Genomic DNA, 20780 nt, shown 5'->3' with positions numbered 1-20780 from the left:
TTGTATGCAAACATCATTGCAGCTCAAATATTTTTGAGCATTAGACTTTCTACCCAGTTGCATGGAAGGCTGCTTTCTGGTGCATTATAAACTGAACCCCTTTTTGCTCTTTGTCCTAATGAGCATAACTTCACAGTCAGGCCCATAAGGTAGAAGAGACTAGAATACGAATGACATGATATGATCTGCTAAGCTTTTTGTGGTGTTTTTTCTTTATGTGTTTCGGAGGGAGAATCAGACTCTGTAATGTGAGATCCTTTTCTGCATTATGTTTTCTGATAGACGTGCTGCTACTAGATATGAAAGTGGAATATAAAAAATACTTCACTTAATGCAGAAAGGATTTTGTAATAGAAATAAAGTTATGTCAGGAGGTAGTACCAAGTCTTTCTGCATTAAATGTCTTGATTTTTATCTATAGTATAGTGTCACAAAATTCTTTTGGCTTGCAAACCTGCTGTTTTTGTTTGCTTTGCTTGATGCACAGGAATTGTCTGTTTCTCTGGAGATGGTTTATGGTCAAGTTTGTGAAGTGAATGACTCTGAGGAAGTGTTTCAACAGTTCTTTAAATGGAAGTGTGCTGAAACGGAGGAGTTTGTTCACATCAGAAATGATACAGATGCTGCTTTGCAAATTCTCATTGACTTGTTCGGTGGTATCTTAAAGGTAAGTCAAGTAAGTCCACTTCTGTCACAGAAAAAGATGAAGCATGACACTGTATCTAACCAAGCTTGTGTGCAGTAGTCGTTAGTAGGGACAGCTGTCTATGGCAGGGAGCTTGTGCATATGAGCAGTGGAACTAAATGTCAGCGCCTCCTTGCAGGGGGAGGAGGTGTGTGTTGAAGAACAGAGTGCTAATTTATCTCTGTGCTTAGCATACCTTTGCGGTGAACTGGTATCAAGTGAGGGTTTATGCTTGCATGTGAAAGGATGTCTTTTGTCTAAAGATCAGTGCTTTTATGCAACCATAACTCTGTCTAATATATCTAATACTCTGTCTAAGCCTTATGTGACTGAAATACTTTCATTAGTCCCTTCAAGTAGCCTTTGGATAGAAATATTTAAGATTTTAAAAGGTGCTAGTTCATAAATGCTGCTAAAAGAGATGAAAGAGCAATGTAAATGAGGACTTAACATTGTTGGAGAAGCCAATCTGACTCAAAATGGTCTAGATACAGGTTGCAGGCAAATATATAATCTTTTTCTCATTTGAAATACTGAATGTGGAGGACTTATGCAAATAAATTGCCCCCTTTTATTTGCATTTCCTACGATATTTGATGCTGAAATACCACATGGATGCTTGGGCTCTTTTGATCTGAGTTGTAGAAAGTTGGGAGCATTGAAGCAAGTATGTCTACACATGGTATTTGTCTTAAAAGGAGGTAAACTGTGGAAGTGGGTTATCATTGAGCTCTGTTTGTAAAGGTGCAAAGTTGGAAAGTAACTTTCTTGCTGTTCTGCTTCTGTGCTTAATACCTGTGTTCTTGCTGAGTTTTGAACTCTTACTGAGAAGACTGTAAGCTGCTCTTTCTTTATTCCTGCAGACCCAGCTTCCTTGATCGCCTTTTCTGTTGCACTTCCATGTGTAAATATTCTCGGATAGTATCAGTGTAACCTTCCTGCCCACGTGAATTGTGCATGATCCATCAGTGTTGTACCATTTTGTAGTGAATAGATTTTTGCATTTTGTTTTACCCAGACCATTTACAGTGGCCAGATGTTGTTATGACTAACAGTGTGCCTTAACCTCGTGGTAAATACTGTTCAGTAGCAGCGTGGGCTTGGTGCGTGTTGTGTGCAGCGTAATGTTTATGAATTACTTGCAGATATTTATAACCATGTCAGTTATTAGACTGGGAAAACATACGTGCAGGTGGGTTTGCGTGATTGCTGTGTGCAACTCAAAGTGCTATTCTGCATATATGCAAGTGACTGAAGTACAAAAGTGACTAAAGTTTGCTAATGTAATGATGAACTCATTTACCTGTTTCAAACCTGAACTTTTCCATGAACAATTCAACTTCTTGCTTGGTGAATCATGGCTACATTCATTCTAGAAATTGCTATATCACTCAAGTGTCAGGCAGTTAGAGGTGATATTTGACAGAAATTCTGATTAGGTTTCCAGTAGTGCTCATTCTTTGTATTTTTTTTTGCCTGTTCTTGCTGTCTTCTTGCTAAGTCCTAACTTTCAATTACATGGCTGTTTTTTTTTTCTTTGAAGTGTTTTGACCTGTCATCAGAAGCATCTTCAGATTTAGAGGAAGTGGCTGTCAGTGTGGATGAAGTTCTCAAAGAGGCTGAGTTGAATATTTGCAAAGAACTGAAGACTGACTTAACAGTAAGTTCTAAGCATTTCTGTATGTTTTATGCATCTTTGATTTCAGTTTAAGGCTTCTCTTAACGTACCAGACAAGTTTGTTCACTACAGAACAGCATTTTTTTTCTGTGTGGAAGTATGATTAAAAAGTCACTAAGGTTGCTCCTTAGAGAGAAAAGAATGTTTTCTAGGCAACAGGCAGAGGACAGATTGGGGTTACAGGAACTCAACTCTGTGACTTAGTGAAGTAAGAGATACTGAGAAAGCCGGTGCTTCCCTCTGTATGCACAGAGAAGCTCATATGTTTCTTTGAGGTGCTCTGAGTTTTGGTGCTTGTGCTGAAAATATAGATAAGTAAGTTTCTGTTGCATCTTGTGGATGTTTGTGGATAAACTTTCCAGTCTTAGTGACAAAATGCTATACATCTCCTTTTTGCATGGAGCAAGTGTTTTTGCCTCACTGGGAATCTTTTTCTGATGCTTGTGTTAATTTTTTCTCCAGTTCTTTACCTTTCCTGTTCAGTGTTTTCTCGGTTCTCTTTTGCTGACTCTTCGAGGTACTTGTGTTGTCTCTGCAGTGAGCCCCTTGTGTACCAGAGAATGACCAGCAAATGTTGAATTTGTCCTCTAACCATAACCACAGAACAGCACACCAACAGTTTATCCTGCTTCTGACTGCTGTCTGCAACAGAACCAGTGACTCCTTTGCAAGAATGGTTGCTTACTTTGATGCTTCATATCTATTAAACCATTCTATCCTCAAAAACATTAAACGAAAAAAATTCCCTCATAGCATGTGGAATATGACATGGATCCTCTGCATGGAAGTGCTGATGAATTCTATTTTCGGGAAACTATTGGATGAACTCTTAGACTTGCTAATTTCTCCTTTCGTCGTCTTTAAGAAGAGGAAAAACTGATAGACAAGTTTTCCAGTAACAGTGGAATTTCTCAGTAAAGGTTTTACATATGGAACATTGATTGTATGAATGGAGAATGACTCAATCTTTAATATCACTCTGTGTCTATAATTCAATCTAGGAGCATGGTGAGGCAGAGAAGAGAATAATTATGAGTGCATACAGTAAAGTCGTGCATAAAGTTCGTCAAGAGCAGAATCTGATCACTGTCATACAAAACAGATACTTGGCCAGTGTTGAGGTTAGTTTATGCCTTATTTCTGTCACACTGACCTGTATTAGTAGCACTTTCTGACACTTTTTTAAAAGATGCACTTTTGTTTTTTCTCTTTACTTTTATAATGGAAATTCTAGGTGTAAGTTGGTGATGAGAGATTGGTTGGGTTAAAGTTTGAGAATAGCAATTGTGCGTTACCTCAGCCAAGGCTTTGTTTCAGCTAAATGCAAAGCGTGGTGTGTTTGTGTGATTTTCTTGTCTTTTTTTTTAATGATGGAAGCTGGAATCTCTGGATTCATTACAAATCTGTAGTATGTAACTTAAGGGAACCAAGGTTAAGTAGAGTGTCTTCCAGGAGGTTGTTAATGTCATTAAAACGAAACACAGTGAAACACTATTTTGTGGGAAAAACCCTGAAAACTGAATTCAGATAGGCTTAGGGCAGTTTCTCTAATATATTGGATTAACGCATATTAAAACAGAATGCTTGAATGTTTTTCTGGTTTTTTTTCCTAGTTCAAAAAACAAGCGGAGGAATGGCTGAATAAAAGTCCTAATATTGAAAACTTATTATCAATTAAAAAAAATGTGAAAAGCGTGAAGGCCCATTTAAGATGGAAACTGGCCGAAAAGAACAACCTTGAGGAAGTATGAAAACGTTACAGTTTTTGTTGTTTCAGATTTGTTTAGGAACGTGAACTTTGTCCAAATCAGTGGTAACTACATGGAACAGTTTGTGCCTTCCGTGCTTTAAAGATACGTTCTTCAAGTGTCCCTTCAGTCAAGACTTAGTTGCTGGAGCTGAATTTGCTTTTAACTTTATATAGACATTTTTTTTCAGTCCCTAGCCACACTACCGATGCTTTTAACTAGCGGTGTGAGGAGCTAAATACCTGCATTTTCTTCATGTCAAGCTAGGAACTGCAGTTAGGTAACACTATCTTAAAAATCATGGGAAATCCTTCACAAAACGCAGCTGCTGTGAAGTCTGGGACGGCTCTGAAAGGAGCCCTTCTGGGAAGGAAAGGGAAGGGGTCCATCTGGTGGCCGTCATTGCTAAGTACTGCATAGTCTGGTCCTGCTGTTTTTACCCTGCTGGTTGTGTGATTTACTTTTTCTGTAATGCCTGTGACACTGATCACTCTGCAGGGTGATACTTGTGCGCGTAGTGCTCATTTTCCTGGAGTTGGTCTGTCTTACCTCTTCTGTTCAAGTGTGTAACAGCAAGTAAATTAGACCTCTACCTTAACCTGCAAAGCTTTCCTTCTGAGCCATGTCCACTTTGTTCATAACGCGCGTACCTCCCTTTTGGAGGCAGAAGTCAATGTCTGTTCCAATTTTCAGGGTTCCCCCTTGCCCCTCAAAGAAGTTGAAAGAATGCAAATATTACCTCTAAATCAAATAAACAGCACTGATAATGTCACAAGTGCATAGATCACACATTAATTACTCTGGAGATGCTTAAGGAAAGGAAACCTGCATGTGTGTCTTTGTAAGCATTGTGAAGGGGCAGTGAGCTTCCAAGAGGGATTTAAAATGAGTGACATCAATGAAAGCCACTGGTAAAAGGGTTCCTGATAAATGAGGTGGCATGAGGCAAATTTGCACTTATGGAAGAAAAAGGTGAATGAATTCAGGAACGTAGCTTTGCCGGTAGATGAACGATGTTTCTGTTATGATTATATGGGGTCAGCTGATTTTTTTAAACAAAAAAAAGCTCTTTGACTTCAGAAACGAGTAGGCAAAGGGCTAGAACATTTTGTCTGTTATGTAAATAAATGGTGCACCTTTCCCTGTGATTAGGTTCTAAGAGAATCCCTTGGGTTTCCAGGATGGAGACTGAAACTTCAGAATGCATTTAACTCCAGAACTGTGATACTGAAACTGCTTTTTAATCCTGATATAGTAGATAACTGTTGTTTGGTATAATAGCAGAATGGGAATTGTATGCTAACTTTGTTATTCCTAACGCAGTCTGATGATTGCAGTGAGCTTGAAATGACAAGAATAAAAGAGGAAATTGCTGCTCTGCGAAATGGGGTTCTTCAGGAAATATACAAGGAACGTGAAGAATATGTAAGTATTAAATTATTTAGACAGCTAAAATAAAGCTCTGCGAGGCACATCTGCATTTCAGTTGCTTTTAATGTATGACATGGATACAAAAATCCCATTTTTTAAATCTTAGTGTTGAATGTTAAGGTGGCCCTATTTTGACAAAATCTCTGGGAGACGGAAGGGAGGCTGATCAATTCTTTTTTTTCGTTTGTTTCTGTTTGGACATAGTCTCTTCAGACACTTCTTTGCATCCCCTTCCCCTCCCCCAAATGGGGCGAAGTGAGAGAAAATGTGAGCTGCAGTTCTTGACCCAGAAGAGCTGCAGGTTAAAGTGTAAGCTCAGTTACTGAAGACAGACTGTTCTGTGCAAGTAAGGCAAATGTTTACTTAGGAGTGGAGTAAAACAGGGTTTTATCCTGAAGTGAAGGAGATCACCCTTTCTCTAAATCCTCTGTATGGAGGGAAGAATTGAAACCATCACCTTTAAGGAAGTAGAAGAGTACCAGGGATTGTGATGATGATGTATCTTACCTCTGCAGACATCGCATTTGTACAAAATAGTTACCTTGCATTATGGTTGTGTGAGATCTGTAGATGCTTGAATGGTTTGATCTATGTTACTACTTCTGTTTTCTTTTGTTTAGTTCTAGTGAAGCCGTGTCCTTCGTTTAGGCCTACTAAAGCCTGTTTTAGGAAAAAAAGGGGATGTCTTTCCTTCGTAGCACATGAGCTCTTCAAGGCCTTAACTTTATTGACCCTTAGAGCTTTCCAAAATCTATCTATGCATATTGAAATGCTGTATTAGTGTGTGGGGTGGGGTGTTGTCCCTTCCCTGTCTTATTTTGCATGGTGCTACTGAAAGTGGAACAGACATGGATATCCATTTGAATGTCCTGGTCCGAACATGGCAAATGTTAGTGTTTATGGTGTCAGAAGCTAATGACCTGAAGCTTGTTTCCTTCATTCAGGAGAAACTTTCCTTCTTGGTACAGAAATGGTTCCCTGAGTTGCCCCTTCTTTATCCAGAAGCAGGAATTCTAAGCTATATGGTAAGCTGAGGTTGTGATTGAATCTACTGTCAGTTGTTGTTTAAGGCACTCTCATGGCTGTGTGTCCCACTCCCTGCCCTTCTGGGTGGTGATCAGTATTTTGTTAGCTGCCTTGCAGTGACATTTTGTGTGCAGCCAGACTCTCGCTAACAGATGTGGTCACTTCATTTTTTACAAGTCCCCACTGTGTTTGTGCTTTGTTAAGTTGATTGAGGAAGAGAAGAGAGAGTTAGAGCCTGTGAGTGTTGCTGGCTGTTAATACTGTACTCTTATTCTGGCTGTCTGTGTGTATGTGTGCTTCAGAGTTCAGGTGGACTTCTGTCGCACAGCCTGGAGCGAGACCTTTTAGATGCCGAGCCTATGAAGGAGCTGAGCACAAAGCGGCCGTTAGTGTGTTCGGAAATCCAGGATCAGAAGGTTCTTCTAAAGGTAATGTTGGTCCTGGCTTTCAGTTAGCGCTGCATGTGAGATCCCGACCTGGGAATGTGCTGATTCCGAATGAACTCTGCTGTTCCTTTTGTAGTTCTGCATTTAACAACCTTTTTCTGATACGTGTTTTTTTTTGTCAGGGCCTGTAGAACACAAGACCTTGTCCTCTGTCTGGATTGTTTTCCTGTTACTTACCGATTTTTCAGTTCTTTTGAGGGCAGCTGTAGTGAGCAGTGCTTCGCCTCTGCTGTCTGTTCTTTCTCGTATTTGGTGAACCCTTTCACTTGTTCATTACTCTTGTTTCCAAAAATGCAAATGCTGTTTTGTCTTCCAAATGATACATCACTGTGAAACTTCAGGAACTGCTTTGCTCCCCTTGCTCTTTTTCTTCTCCATTGTGCTAGCAATTGAGAAACCAAGGGTTATAGTATCACGGGAGGCATAGTTGAATTTTTTTTTTTTTTTACTTCTTAAATTGGAGACTTGCTTCTTGTTTTGTTGTTACAGACTTTCTAAGTATTATAAATATGGAAGCAGTCTATGACAGTTGTTACTGAGTTTTGTGATAAATAGAGGAGAGTTATTTGATGGAACCTAACATTATGCCTTTCTTTAATTAAAAAAGTGTTGTGCAGTAATGTTACAGACATTAGGAGTAAGAGCTTGGGTATTTCTGTTTTGTTTTTCAGGGATACTCTGTAGATGTGAGCTCAGAAAGCAAAGTGATTGAAAGAGTTGCCAAGTATCACAGGGCCTGGAATCAACAAAAGGAGAAATCTGGCTTATTACAACTGTTGTTTCTTCTTTTCTGCAAGGCAAGATTCAGATTGATAATGTTGCTTGTTTATTGTTGTTTAGTTGTGTTTTTTGTTTTGATTTTTGTTTTAAGTTTAAGCAGAAGAACTTTTAAGTTGGAATTTAAGGCTTTGATATTTTTTTCAGTTGGAGTATTGAATCAGAAAAATATTTCTGACTTCAGTTTAGATGAACTGTTTTCTTAGTAAGCATCAATTGATTTATCACACATCTTTAAGGCATGTTAAATTTTCCAGTGTTCCTGATATTGGAAAGAATGTATTCTTAAACTTTTGTTTGTTTTTGTTGTTAAAGTCTGATCCTCTGGTGTACTTAATGGTCCCATACTACCCAGGGGCAAGTCTGCGAGCTTTACAAGCTGATACACCTCTGACTCTACAAGTAAGTATAACTGAGATGACCAGCATTTTCCTTTTTATGTGTTTGGACTGAACTCTTAACATTGTGCTGTATATTATGCTGCTGGAGGTGTGTGAGCACTGGTCTTCCTTTGGTGGCTGCCAGTGACTGTACAGAGTTGCACAACATAGCTTGATTAGCATTTGATCAAGCAGTAGGCTATCATTTTCTAAACGAGCTTTTGCTTGGAAACACTTTATTCTTTTATTAAAATCAGTGCCTCAGCTGTACTGCTAGTACACTTCAAAAATTCTAGAGTGAGTATGTTAAATTTGTAAGTGCAGGCATTCTTGTATTGAAGTTTAGAGGAATTATGGCGGGGGGAGGCCCCGGGGTGTGTATGTGTGTGCAGGAGGTGTTCTGCTCTCTCTTCTCTTTTCCTTTCCCTCCTTCCCACACTGTTCATTGGCATTTTGGCCAGCCAACCTTTCTCAGAGAAGCAGTAGCTAGAAGCCAGTACAGTTTTTTCCCTAGTTATGTTTGACAACTCAAAAGCTTCTGCTCGTTAACGTGGAGGCACTCGTAAATATACATATCGCAAAATATGTTACGTGATTTTATTTTTTTTTATTTTTGTTTAATGTTAGTGAATTGTTAACCAGTAATTATGTTTTGTTTGAGACAAAACAATCAGATGACTGGCTGTGCAGGTCATCACAATCTTACTGGGAATTAATCCATACTTCATAAAACAATTGTCAGGAACTTTGAATGCATGCAATCTTAAAATAAATAAAATCTGTCTTAGTTTTGGAATAGAAACATTAGATATTGTTTTTTGGTTCTTCCATATCTATCTTTGTAATGAACACCAAAATTAAATCATTAGGAGGCATTAAAAGTGATGAAAGGAGTTGCCCAAGGTCTGCAAACGTTGCATGGAGCTAATATAGTACATGGATCTCTGCATGGAAACAACATTTTTGCTCTGAATCGAAAACAAGGAATTGTTGGAGACTTTGATTTCACTAAACCAGAGGTAAAACAAAAACCAACTAAAAAAAAAAACCAACCTAGTGACTTTTAGTCAGTTACGTATCAAAATAGATGAACTACATAAGATCGATTGATAAACATTGTGCTGTGCAGTAGGATTCCTGTTTCATGTTCTGAATAGGGTTGGGTGGTTTGAGTCTTGCTGAGATTTTTGTAAACACAATCTAGTCTTGGATGTGGAAGAAAAGAATTACCGAGCATGAGCCCTCGTTAAGGAAAACAAACAGAAAAATACAGAAGTTGCAGTACTTGCTAGTTGGCTCTCTTCTATATTTACTGGTAATGAGCATCAGCAGAGGTGAGAGTAGGAACTTGTTTGAGGAAAGAATAATCTAGCTCTTGTATGAAGACTTTGCCTTTCTGTGTGATAGGTAATGAGGTTCTACTGTGTGTTTTGACCTGTCTCAGTAAACTAACAAGATTACACGTTAACCTATATAAACATACCTGTATTTGTATGTATTTTTCTTTAGTCCTCGGTTTCTGTAGTAAAGAATTTCATAATCATTCTTGGGGAAAGCCTAATGTTCTTTAAGAACACAATCTACTCCCTTACTGTTTTACTTAGTTTACATGGCAAAGTCTCTCCACTACTGGTGTATCTTTTTGTTGTCACATTTTGACTTTCTAAACTGAAGTTGATTTGAGCACATTTGGGTGCTAGAGGTCTTCATGTTTGTTTATTTTTTTATAGCAATGTTTATATAATATTATTGTGTTACATTATGTCATTATTTTTATTATATATATGTATTATATTAATTTTTATTAAGAATCTTGATCTCTGTTTTGTCAGTGCATTCTCTGTTAATGAATCTTGTCATACTTGGACAGCAAGCAAATAAATTTCTGTTTTCAGCATGCAAAGGAGAGAGGTTCTAAAAGTGTTGCCAGCTGAATTTTTTGAAAGGTCATAGTGTAGGTGGTGCCATCTGAAGGTTGCAAGAGCTGAAGAGGGCCTCATATCTTTGTTCCTTCCTGCAGCTAGGTTATAATGGAGCAGGAAAGTTCCACGTGTGGTTCACAGCCCGGATCAGTTTGTGCCTGCTCTATGGGGAGTGTCACAGCACTGCTCAATGGTTGTGCTTTCTGCTTGATCACGAATTGATGAGCAGAGCTGTGTTGCTGAATACTCTTGGCAATCTGGAGACTTGTCTCCTGCAGTCTGGCTGTAGCTGGTGGTGGCTACAGTCATGGAGAGAGGTTGAAACTCAGGGTCTAGCTTTTATTCTGGCAGTAGGCAGTCCTAAAATATGCTGGAAACGGGGAAGAAGGAAGTAGCTAGTTTCAAGTGAAGGCCAAAAGGACAGGGGAAAATGGGAAAACTGGCAGAACTGATAATAGAACTAAAGTCTTCCAAAGTAGTACTGAATGTCTTTAACCATTTTCTGTATTTTTTCTTCTAATTTGAGAAGTTTTGTAACTTGTATTCTTTATTACCTTATGACCTTTAATAGTTCCAGTGTGGAGTAAAATCTGCCAGCACTATTTTTCTATTACAGTTACAGATGATAGATATGTGACTATTTCCTTTCTCTTTTACACCCCGTATTTTCCACCAGTAAAGGAGGATTTTACATTTCATTCGGGGTCAGCACAGAATGCTATGATAAAGTTGTCTGATCCATTAAATTAGAGAGGGAGATACCTCTCCTTCAATCTGCTATTGGTTTCACTTAAAGAGTACAATTTTTTCCCCATAGGAACAGCGTGCTGTTGCAAGCACAATGGTCGTCGGTTCCCTGAGCTTAGTTTCTCCTGAACTGAAGATGGGACAGCCAGCTTCTCCAGCCTCTGACATGTATGCGTATGGCTGCCTTCTGTTCTGGGTAAGTTATGGCTTATGAGAGAGTTTCTTATAAAACTGAGGAACTGTAGCAGGCTTCATAAACAGCAATAGATGAATGTTATTTTCAAATTCTACTTCGAATGTTTTGGAGAAGTAAGTGTGCATATTTTAAACTGAGTGGTAGGTGTGGAATAAATGGGCGTTTATGGGCAGAAGGCAGTGCATTTTTCTGTAAGGTATACAATGTAATTTGTAGTTACATGACCAAAAACTATGTTTTTGTTCCTCATTCTGGGGATTGTAAGTTCTTCCTATGCTTCTCATTCATCCTTTTAACCCTTTTTGATTCTTTTCTTGTGCCCTTGCCTGTGAGGCAGTTTGTTGATCATCCCTATCTTTTGATTTGGGTAAGGATAGGACTTTATCCCTGGTGAAGGATATCCTTCAGGACATCCTACCTATCCTTAGATGGGTGTTCTGTTCCTTAGTGTGTGCTGCGTCAGGGAGGAGAAAGCAGTCTGCTTTTCTGTGTTAGGTTGCACATTATGCAGCATCTCCTTTTCCTACTCCTTTTTGTGTTCTCTTAGTGTTTTGCTGCCTCCTCAGCTCAGGGTCCCAGTGTCATGTGTTCCAAATGGAAAACTTCAAATCTCTTGGACTTTTTTAAAAGTGATGAGCTACCAAGCAAGTGTTGATGTTCCCACGCAGTGATTTTTGCACCTGATCCATTGGAGCTGGTTCACTGAGTACCAGTTGGGGTTCAGATAAGTGACGCTGGCAGTTCCATCAGCTGCACAATGATCCTGTGGCACAGAAGGGATGACTGAAGCTATCTTTAAACACTCTGTGATAGGGACATAAGCCGCAAGTTGATCAGTAGCCATTATCAGTTACCTGTGTTGAGAAGATGAAGCTGGTTCTTAGAAAAGTCATTCTTCGTAATGTTTTTGTCCCAATACAAAGCAGTTGCTTAAAATTAAGTAATTTTTCTTCTGAAATAGATGAACTAAAGTGTAGCTTAATACTGTAGATGCTTATAACTTATTAATGTGGTACGGTTTTGTTGGAACATTTTCAGTGCCACTATTCAAATCTTCTGTTCAAAAAAAAATAATTTATTTTTACAAGCAGGAATGAATAAAGTGAGTGTAAAGCAAAAAAAAAAACCTACCACCAACAAAACAAACAAAAACCTAAACCACCATAACAAGTGGAGGGCTAGCAATGGCTGGCTCTGCTCGAAGAGAATATCTGGGATGCAGCAAGATCTGCAGTCTTCTGAAAACCGATCTCCAAGCTTTCCAGCTGAATTTCATGTTAATCCACGTGTAACAAATCTCCAGCTCAGTCTTGGTGTTGTATTGATCATTTGATGGAAAATTCTAGTTCATATTCTGGTCTTATGTTCAGCAATTGCCAGTTTGATGGCAGACACCTGAAATGATGTTCTCCCTCGTTGAGCAGCCCTACTACTTCTAAGATGGAAGCAGGGGTTTTGTGAGTTCTCAGCTGCTCTGTTTCACGGGAGCCCAGCCCTGACAAAACACACGCTTCTTCCGATTGTTTTTATAATTGTACAGAATAGAGGCATTTTCAGCTCAACTTGCAAGCAGGGTTTTGAAAAATGCTATATACAGGCATGGTTCTAGGCGTTAATAAGGGCTGGGGAAATTTCAGTTTGCTTATGGATGTAGGGTTCGTGTTTGCTGTTTTACAGCAGACTTCATCTTCTTTAAGAAATGCTGTGGGTTATATAATTAAATGTACAGATTAGGCATGGACTTCGAGTCATGTTTTAAAAAGTCTATTTCTTTTGATTTCTAAAAGTTTCTTCTCTAATACTGTTTTTATTGTTTTTTTTCCTGTGTAAAGCAAATGTGAGCCACTTATGTATTTTACCCTATTGTGAAACTACACAAAAGCTTTCCCCTGCCCATTTTTCACAACAGTCCATTTTCACTTGAAGCATGGAATCTCCTTGACTGATATTTGTTAAACTAAAGGGTAAAACATGTTACATATTTTGTATCTTTTAATTTACAGCTTTGCATTCAAAACCAGGAATTTGGCATAAAAGAAGATGGAACACCTGAGGTGGATGTGGTTGGCATGGTATGTTGATTGTCAGGTGAGGTAGATTAGACTGGTCTTGTTCAGAGGTGATTAACTGATACCTTTTTTTAAAGGAAAAACAAAAATTGATTGGAAGTGTTGGGTTGAGAAAATGTTCTGATTTGGATATTCTAAATATCAAGTAAAAATAAAGTAATACTTGAGAAGGTATAAAATCCCAGGATTTTCTTAAATATTAAGTCCAACCTTAGAAGGCACAACTTCATAGATAACTTTTAATTGAGTGACACCAAGTTACAGACTCGGGGAATAAATCATTGAGAGTCGTGCCTTGAAGGAGGTATTGGAGTTAGAAGCCTGTCTTTTCCGAAGTCAGGGAAGTTGGCTTTGTTCTTCTGTCTTCTACATAATTGCACAATTCCTGAGCATTAATAAAACAGCCAATTTCCCTTTTAGTCACTTAATGCAGTTGTAAAGTCACAGTGTACCCTTTATCTTCTGCTTTTTTGTGTGTGTGTGTGAAATGTAAGCTTTCTTAAATGCCTCAAACAAGTGCAGAGATGTGAGAGGACCTCAAGTGATAAGATCTAATGTTGCTGCTTTCACTGTTTTTTGTCAGCCACTGTTCTATGCCTGCCCTATGCTAGCAACTGTTGCCACCTTGAACTATGTTTTCAGTCTGTTTTTTGAAACTTACCCTTGCGCACTGTCTTGATGACTTCTGAAAATAAGAGTAGACCTGCGTGCCCTCGTATTTCCCAACTTAGGTCCCCACCTTTGAAGTAGATAATTGTATGGCCTTCTCTATGCCTTGGAGGAAAATAAACCAAAGGAAAGAGATACTCAGGTTGACAAAGGCATAGGCTGTAAAGGAGAAGCCTATAAAGTTATCTACTCATGATTAACATCCAAGAGATGGGATGCTACCTATCAGAAAGCAAAGGATTGTCTTCAGAGTTAGACACTTAAGTTTAGAAATATGAAGGCACACAGGTTTACTCTTTCCCATAAGCTTTCAGTCCTCAGGCCAGGACTTAAGACTTTTTCTCTTTCTTGCTTTCAACTTCTATGTTTGCTACAGGTGATTCCTTTTTCTTCTTATCTCTTACATGTTTCCAACTTTTATACCACCATATAAAGCTTAAAGAAATTCTCTGGGAGGTTTAGGGGCCTTTTTTAAATCACTAGTTTGCTTAGACTAGTTTCTACCTCAAACTTCTGCTGGACTCTTTTAGTTACCTGTTCTTGTCTTCTTGCCCTTCCCACCTCCTCTGAGTGGGTTACCCTTGTGATTTTTAATTACGGGGATATATTTCTAACATAATGCTTTTTCTTTTGACCTCTCTTTAAGTGATAACTTTGCCTTTGAGTTTTTTTTTTTCGATAGCTTTGATTTTGGATTGGAGAAGGCTGTGAGACTCTTTAAATCATGTCTTATACTATTATAAAAACCCTGCAAGCTGTTTAGTTTTTAAGTGAAGTGTTAATAAACAGAATTCTCTAAGGAATATAGGAATTAGAGGTAAGTCTCCATATTACTCAGAAAAGTAGAAAAATACTTTAAGTGGAAAGTGTAGAATGAAATACTAGAGTCCCTGTTGGCCAGGTAAGTTTTGGTTGTTTTAGCAAGGGAAAACAAAGCCCTAATAAATCCATCTTTTTATTGGTTGCACTTCTGTATTAATGATGTGAGTGCTTTGCAAAGCTATCTAGGATAACATGGTGCAAAAATTGGTCTGCATTTACTAGAGTTGTGTTCATTCTGAGCTTAGTGTATCCTCTTTATTTAAGCTCAGAAACTGTCATGATACAGTATTAGGCTAACACAGCTGTAGTGCTTCCAATGTCCAGGCCAGGTAGCTTGTGTATCACTGCATAGCGCAGTGCTCTAAATAATTTTGTTCCATTAGATCACTGATCTCCTCTACAGTGTCTTTTTAATAACTTTCAGCCGTGTTCTCCAGTGTTGAAATCGCTACTATTAAAGCACAGGACTGCCTACCAAATCCGTCTGGAAAGTTAATTCCAGTGTGACACTATCGTGAAAAATAAAGGAATAAAAAATGTAGCATTTGAGCAGTGAGGTCTTTGTGTAAATAGCATTTCTTATTCCTCATTATAGTTGCTCAGTTTTTATTAAAAATTAAATGAGTCTCATGAAACGTAGTGCTGTAGGAAAGAAGATTCAGTACTTAACGATTCATCAAGATTCTGTGATCATTAGTGCAAACTCTACAGTTTTCAAAAATATTCCACAAAACTTGCACAGAGCCATCTGTCCAGTGCATCATTTAGGGTTGTGCATAATAATCCTTAAATTCTGAAAGAAACTAACTTTCTTTCACACATAAGGAAAACTTGTTTGAGGAAATAGAAAAGAGCTACTTGAGACATAAAAATAGGAATTGGTTCACTTTGCTTGTAAGATTTCTGCATAAGTGTCTGGTTTCAGCTTCCCTTACTTTTTTTTGTTCTTTTCTTATAGGTATCTTCTGAAGTGCAATATTGGCTTTTATCTGAAGAACAAATGTTCTTCATTATTATTCTTAGCAGGGATTCACTCATTTTACAGTTCTCAGTAAGAGCAAGCTTCTTAATACTTTTTCACTGATAAAAAGAAGCAGCTTTTTTTCTTTTTTAAAAACTTTGCCAGGTGATGCAATCCTAATCAATGCATCTTTGTTGGTAGTTTAAGGATTCATCCTGGATACATGTGCGTGCATGTGCACAAACTGTCGAAGTTTGCTGCACAGCAGTTTGTTCCTCCTGCAGTTCACAGGAACATCCATGAGGGTTCTACTAAGAAATGCAATACTAATAAATATATTTCAACAGTTTCTTGGGGAATCTCAAAGACCTCTGGCTGTTAATCCTTGTCCCAGTTCTTGGGGAAAATCTATTTTGCTTTTAAGGACTTTATCTTTAATCAGCTTATTCAGAATTAATCTCAATGCCCATCTGCAGGCCCTTGACAGGCTGGTAATTTCCCTTCCATCTCAGTCTCATGCCTAGAGGAATTGTATGCTTGCAACCATTAAATTTTTTTGTTTGTTTGTTTTCAGGAAATGGAAAATTAATGCAGGAAGGTAACATTAAGTTTCAACAAGGGGATACTAATTTTATGTAGCTGTTGAGGAGAAGCAGTGATTAGAGACATGATCTTGTACCTTCCGTTTCACCATGCTGAGCTTCAGTATTCAGCGTACTTCAGCATTCAGTTTTGTGTATTTATTAAAAGGAGTAAATAAGATCAAATCAGCTGGAGTAAACACAATGAAATGTTGTCCTACAGCAGTATTACTTAAGGGATCCGTTTCAGGTTTCCTTAGTGTGAGAAAATGGTGAAAAGGGGAAACTTGCTGATGATATTTTGATATTTTTTTGAAGTGGGAATATGGAAGTACAAAACTTTTCAAGCTCTTTAAATGTCTGGGCTTTCTTCATTTTTACTTCTACCAAGGAAGCGTGTAGGCATGATTTACTTCTGCATTTCAGTGCATCAAATGTTTGAATGTTTTTAACTAGAGATTCTCTTTTAAGCGTTTTGAATGTTTTGTAACTATTTAACAATCCTGTATGCCTGCAAGTTCAACAGTTTTCAGATCTCGTCTTTCCACCCAGATTTCAGATTATCTGGAGGGAGAGGTGGTCTCTCCTGAGTCACTGTGCCGGTCAGTGGGAAAGTTGGAAATTGTCTGCTTGTTTCTGTGTCCAGATTTTTGACAATTTGTGTACATTCCTTTGCATCATAGACTTTTGTCTGGATGAAACGGAGATAGCTGGGGGGTGGTGTGCAGGTATCTTGTGCTTTGCTGTTCTGTTGACCCAGGTCAGAGGCGATGCTGGCTTGTAGAGGCTACAAACATGAACGCCCCCTTGTGGGAAGATTATTTTTACATAGGTTTTTATTAATCTATGTCTCTAGGTCATCATTTGAGATTTTCTTGCAGTCCCCTTCTTCAAATCCAGTGTGTGCCCTTCCTTCCTCAACAGCTGACATGCATGCATATGGGTAGCAGCTGTGTTCTTGTGTTTTATGCATGGAGTCTAGCACTGTTAATATGCTAAGCATTTAGGCACGTAATCCCTTCTGAGAAGTCCAAACAGCTTAAGTGTAAGTGATGGCCTAATAGCAAAACAGCTGCTGTTGATTTAGAGCCCGTTACTCCCATTACTTCATTTTTTTTCTTACTTTATTGCTCTGCAAGAAATCAATAGGACAGAGTTAAAAGTTGATGTCGTAGAAGGTGAATGGCACCCATTCTGTTCCTTCTCAGTAGAAAAGCAGACTTCAAGAGCCCATGGCGGGGTGTGGGGGAGTGGAATTAGATGATGATTAAGGTCCCTTCCAACCCAAACCATTCTCTGATTCTGTATTTCTCTAAAATGCTGGGAAGCTAGTGTTTTAAAACATAACTCATGCTCTTCTGTGAAGTCTGCTGGCACCGAGTTGGCAGACCTGGTGCCGAAAGCTTTCTTTTGTTCTGTTGTTAACAAGCACCATGTCTGTGAAGGGTGCAGACCATGGAGAGTGCTGTGGTACAAGCTTTTGTGAGGGCCATGGGCTGCAAGCATTTATGAGACCTGTTCGTCAAATACTTGGTTGTTGTTTGGAATCACGTTTGTTTCCTTTGCTGATGAAATTCTTCTCCCTCTGTTTGTAGGATGATAAAGTTAAATCTCTTCTTCAGAATTTGTTCTGCTGTAACAGACTGACAGCTGAGCAGGTGCTGGCAGATGATTGCTTCCTCTTAGTTGATGTGGTTCCAGATTCATCACAACAAGGTGAAGAGCACGTGCCACACAAGGAGCATGATTCTGAGAAGATGGATAAAAAGGAAGATGCAATTAAAATTAACTCTGAGGAGAATGGGATAGACACTACTCTAGTAGATAAGGAACTTGTCCATGATGTGTTTGATTGAAACTTCTGTTTTTGTTCATTTTTGAAATCAGTTGTCCCGATTTGAAATCTCAAAATATAAAAAGTTGGGTAGGTGCAGTCATGTTTTGGGGTTACATAACCTTAACTGCATTTTCTTCAGAGTACATTTGATTCTAAATAAGAGTTCAGAGATGTAAGTGTGGTGTTCCTGATTGTGTTCTTAGTTTGTCAGTCTTTTTTATTTGTCTGTTATGTAGGCTTTAAATTTACAGGATATAATCATATTAGATGCCAGAAGTATTTAAGATGAAGCTGTAGCGACTCGCTTTTGTATCCAGTCTTATGTCCCCCTTCTTGCTGCAATTGTAGGTTAGATATCCCTGTTAGAGATGCTCTAGGGTATTACCTTTTTAGTTGCAGGTTGTTCAGTACTCAAGGTGTTTCTACAGCAACTTGCCTTCAAGATTTAAGAAGAAAAAACTTTGATAACTGGCCAAGGAAATGGGGAGCAGGCTGCCGCTCTTCTGTTTTTCTGCATTTGCAAAAGGCAATTAACTTTCAGGAGAGCATCATTTTAGTTGCTCTTTTGCAGTGCTGCTGTGCTAACCAGGATGCTATACACATGCATGTTGCGAAAATTACTTTTTATCTGTCTGCTCTACATAAGTGTGTCTGTAAATCACCTGTTCTCATTGTTCACAGTAGCTATAAAAATGCCATTTTGAGTGGGTTTGCCTACTTACTTTTCTGTTAACATTACCATTGAAAGAGTTTTGTCAGGTCTTTATTTCTACAGGAAATTGTTGCTTATCTTTATGAAGCTTTTCTCAGAAAAAAAAATGGTTAAAATGTTCAGAGTTTCTGTAGAGATATATTTAGCCTCTGGGTGTTGCTCTTGGACAGTGCTGTTGGCAGACTAGTATTTTGCAGAGGAATTACTAAAGCTGCACGTTGTTAGATGAAGAATGTAGAAATCCAGTATGTAATGGGCAAGACACAGCAGTAGGGAAACCAGGAAGCCCTCAGGTACAACAGTAATGGACAGTGGGTAGATGATGTCACCTTGGCAGTTTCATCTCTGAAAACAGACTTGTTAAATCACTTTTTTTTAATCCAGAGTAGCATGTAAGATGCTTTGTCCTTTTTCATTAAATTATAATGATTTTGTAATTTTTGTATTGCATATACAATCAATGATATCAAAACCTTTGTTAAGAATGTTTTGGACTTAGAGTTTTTGGTTAGTGTGTTAAATGTATTTTCATTACTGAAATCGCAGAAGAATAATGCCTTGTTTTTTGTCAATGAAAACAACTGGTAGCAGTTTTGAGAGATACTTCCCAAATCTGATTGTAGCCTTTCACTGTTAACAAAAGGCTAACTTTAATTAATGTAAACACTGAACTGAGTTCCATTTGGTTTGTGTCTTGTTGTGTATTGGAATAAATTTTTTGCCCAGTTTTTCTGCACATGTCCACGCAAGCTAAAGCATACTTCTTAAATCCCATAACTACTAACCTTTGTTTTCTGAAACTAGAAGTCTCTGTTTATGCTTGATTCAAAAACTGCAATCTTTTCCAAATCTCTTCACCAACTGTAAGTAAGCTGATTTTTACACATGGAACCTAACATGAGAGGTGAAATTATTTATAAAACCTGCAATTAAGCCTTTAAAAGCTTCTGGTACATACAAGTGTCAGGGTATGGGACAGCCTTTCTATTTGAATTAAGCATTGATTACAGTTTCTCAGTGTCACCAGTTTTGTTTATTTCTACTTTGACCTTTCCTATGGTAACTTTGTAGCTCTGGCTTTCTTTTCTTTCCTTATTTGCCAGAGGCATTAAGAAAACAGGTTGGTTCAGGGTCACGTTGCACAGCTATCCTGCTGAAATTGCATACTAATCCATTGTAATGGACTGCCTTCTGTTTAGTTTGTGACATACCTTTTTAAACTGTATCTCTTCTGTCTGGAAGATGGAAACTTGGAGAACAGAGCTTGAAATGATGCTGTAGGATTAGTGTCTCTACTCACTAGGTTTTCCTACGAAGAAGCTCAAACAAAACTTACCTCACTCTTCCTTGGTACCAGTGTTCTGCAGTTTTTAGGAGTGTCCTTGTGCAGACCAAACAGATGGGGGACTTTCAGAAGCTAACTGTTGCTTCACTTGGACACGTGACAGCAGCTCTACTTACTTTGAAGGTGTTCATGTCGTCTTATGGCCTCTAATGATAGACCTACAGTTCCAAGTCTCGGTGCTGATACATACATATTTTTCCTTTTATGAGGACAGTAGCCTTGTTACTTGTTCAGTTCTGTTTTCTCTCTGCACTCCTGGCCTCGGTGCCCACCAGTCAGATAGATGTCTGTATCAGTCTCAGCGTCTGCGCAGGACATCATACCCAAGTCACCTGCTGCAGTCACCTTCTAACCTGTAGATCTGCTAACAAAGTCACATACAAGTATATGCTTTCTTCAGGCACCTGCAGACAATCACTTGCTATGACTCTACCTAATGTAGCCTGCAGGGCTCGTATAGGATTGTCTTTACGGTGGGAAGGGGACTACTTTCAGCAGATTCGGAGAGAGTGAAGAAGATTTTTTTTATCTCCATAGTTTGGGTGAAGAATTACTCCTCTCTGAATGCTCACACGTTGTCACTTCTTGAGACTCCAGCTGTTCTGTTCACTGCCTCTTAATCTGCATGTTCCTTCCAACATCCATAATAACTTTACTACATCTTTCCATGTAGTTTGTTGGTCACTCCATTACTATTCAACATTCCTGTCTGTGCAGTTTTGAGATTTTTTTTGTACTCCAGAATAGT

General features: G+C 38.5%; 1 protein-coding gene across 3 annotated transcripts in view; it reads left to right on the top strand.

Annotated features, from left to right (window-relative positions):
- Nucleotides 1–19415, top strand: part of STK31 (serine/threonine kinase 31) — a 36750-nt gene extending 17335 nt beyond the window's left edge. For 2 of the 3 annotated variants that reach the window (XM_083825401.1, XM_083825402.1), the window contains 13 exons: nt 488–667; nt 2229–2345; nt 3365–3484; nt 3977–4108; nt 5435–5536; nt 6487–6567; nt 6871–6996; nt 7686–7811; nt 8107–8193; nt 9041–9190; nt 10911–11036; nt 13040–13108; nt 17734–19415. In XM_083825401.1, coding sequence (XP_083681527.1) covers nt 488–667; nt 2229–2345; nt 3365–3484; nt 3977–4108; nt 5435–5536; nt 6487–6567; nt 6871–6996; nt 7686–7811; nt 8107–8193; nt 9041–9190; nt 10911–11036; nt 13040–13108; nt 17734–17994 — 1677 coding nt within the window. In that variant the 3' untranslated portion in view covers nt 17995–19415. Of the gene's footprint in view, nt 1–487; nt 668–2228; nt 2346–3364; nt 3485–3976; nt 4109–5434; nt 5537–6486; nt 6568–6870; nt 6997–7685; nt 7812–8106; nt 8194–9040; nt 9191–10910; nt 11037–13039; nt 13125–17733 lie in introns of all 3 variants that reach the window. The other variant, XM_083825403.1, reaches the window with a different exon arrangement.
- Nucleotides 19416–20780: the final 1365 nt, after the last annotated feature.

The sequence above is a fragment of the Anser anser genome, assembly GCF_964211835.1.
Source record: "Anser anser genome assembly, chromosome: 2".
NCBI lineage: Eukaryota > Metazoa > Chordata > Aves > Anseriformes > Anatidae > Anser > Anser anser.
The sequence above is the reverse complement of the archived record's forward strand: the minus strand, read 5'-3'. Positions and strand labels throughout refer to the sequence as shown.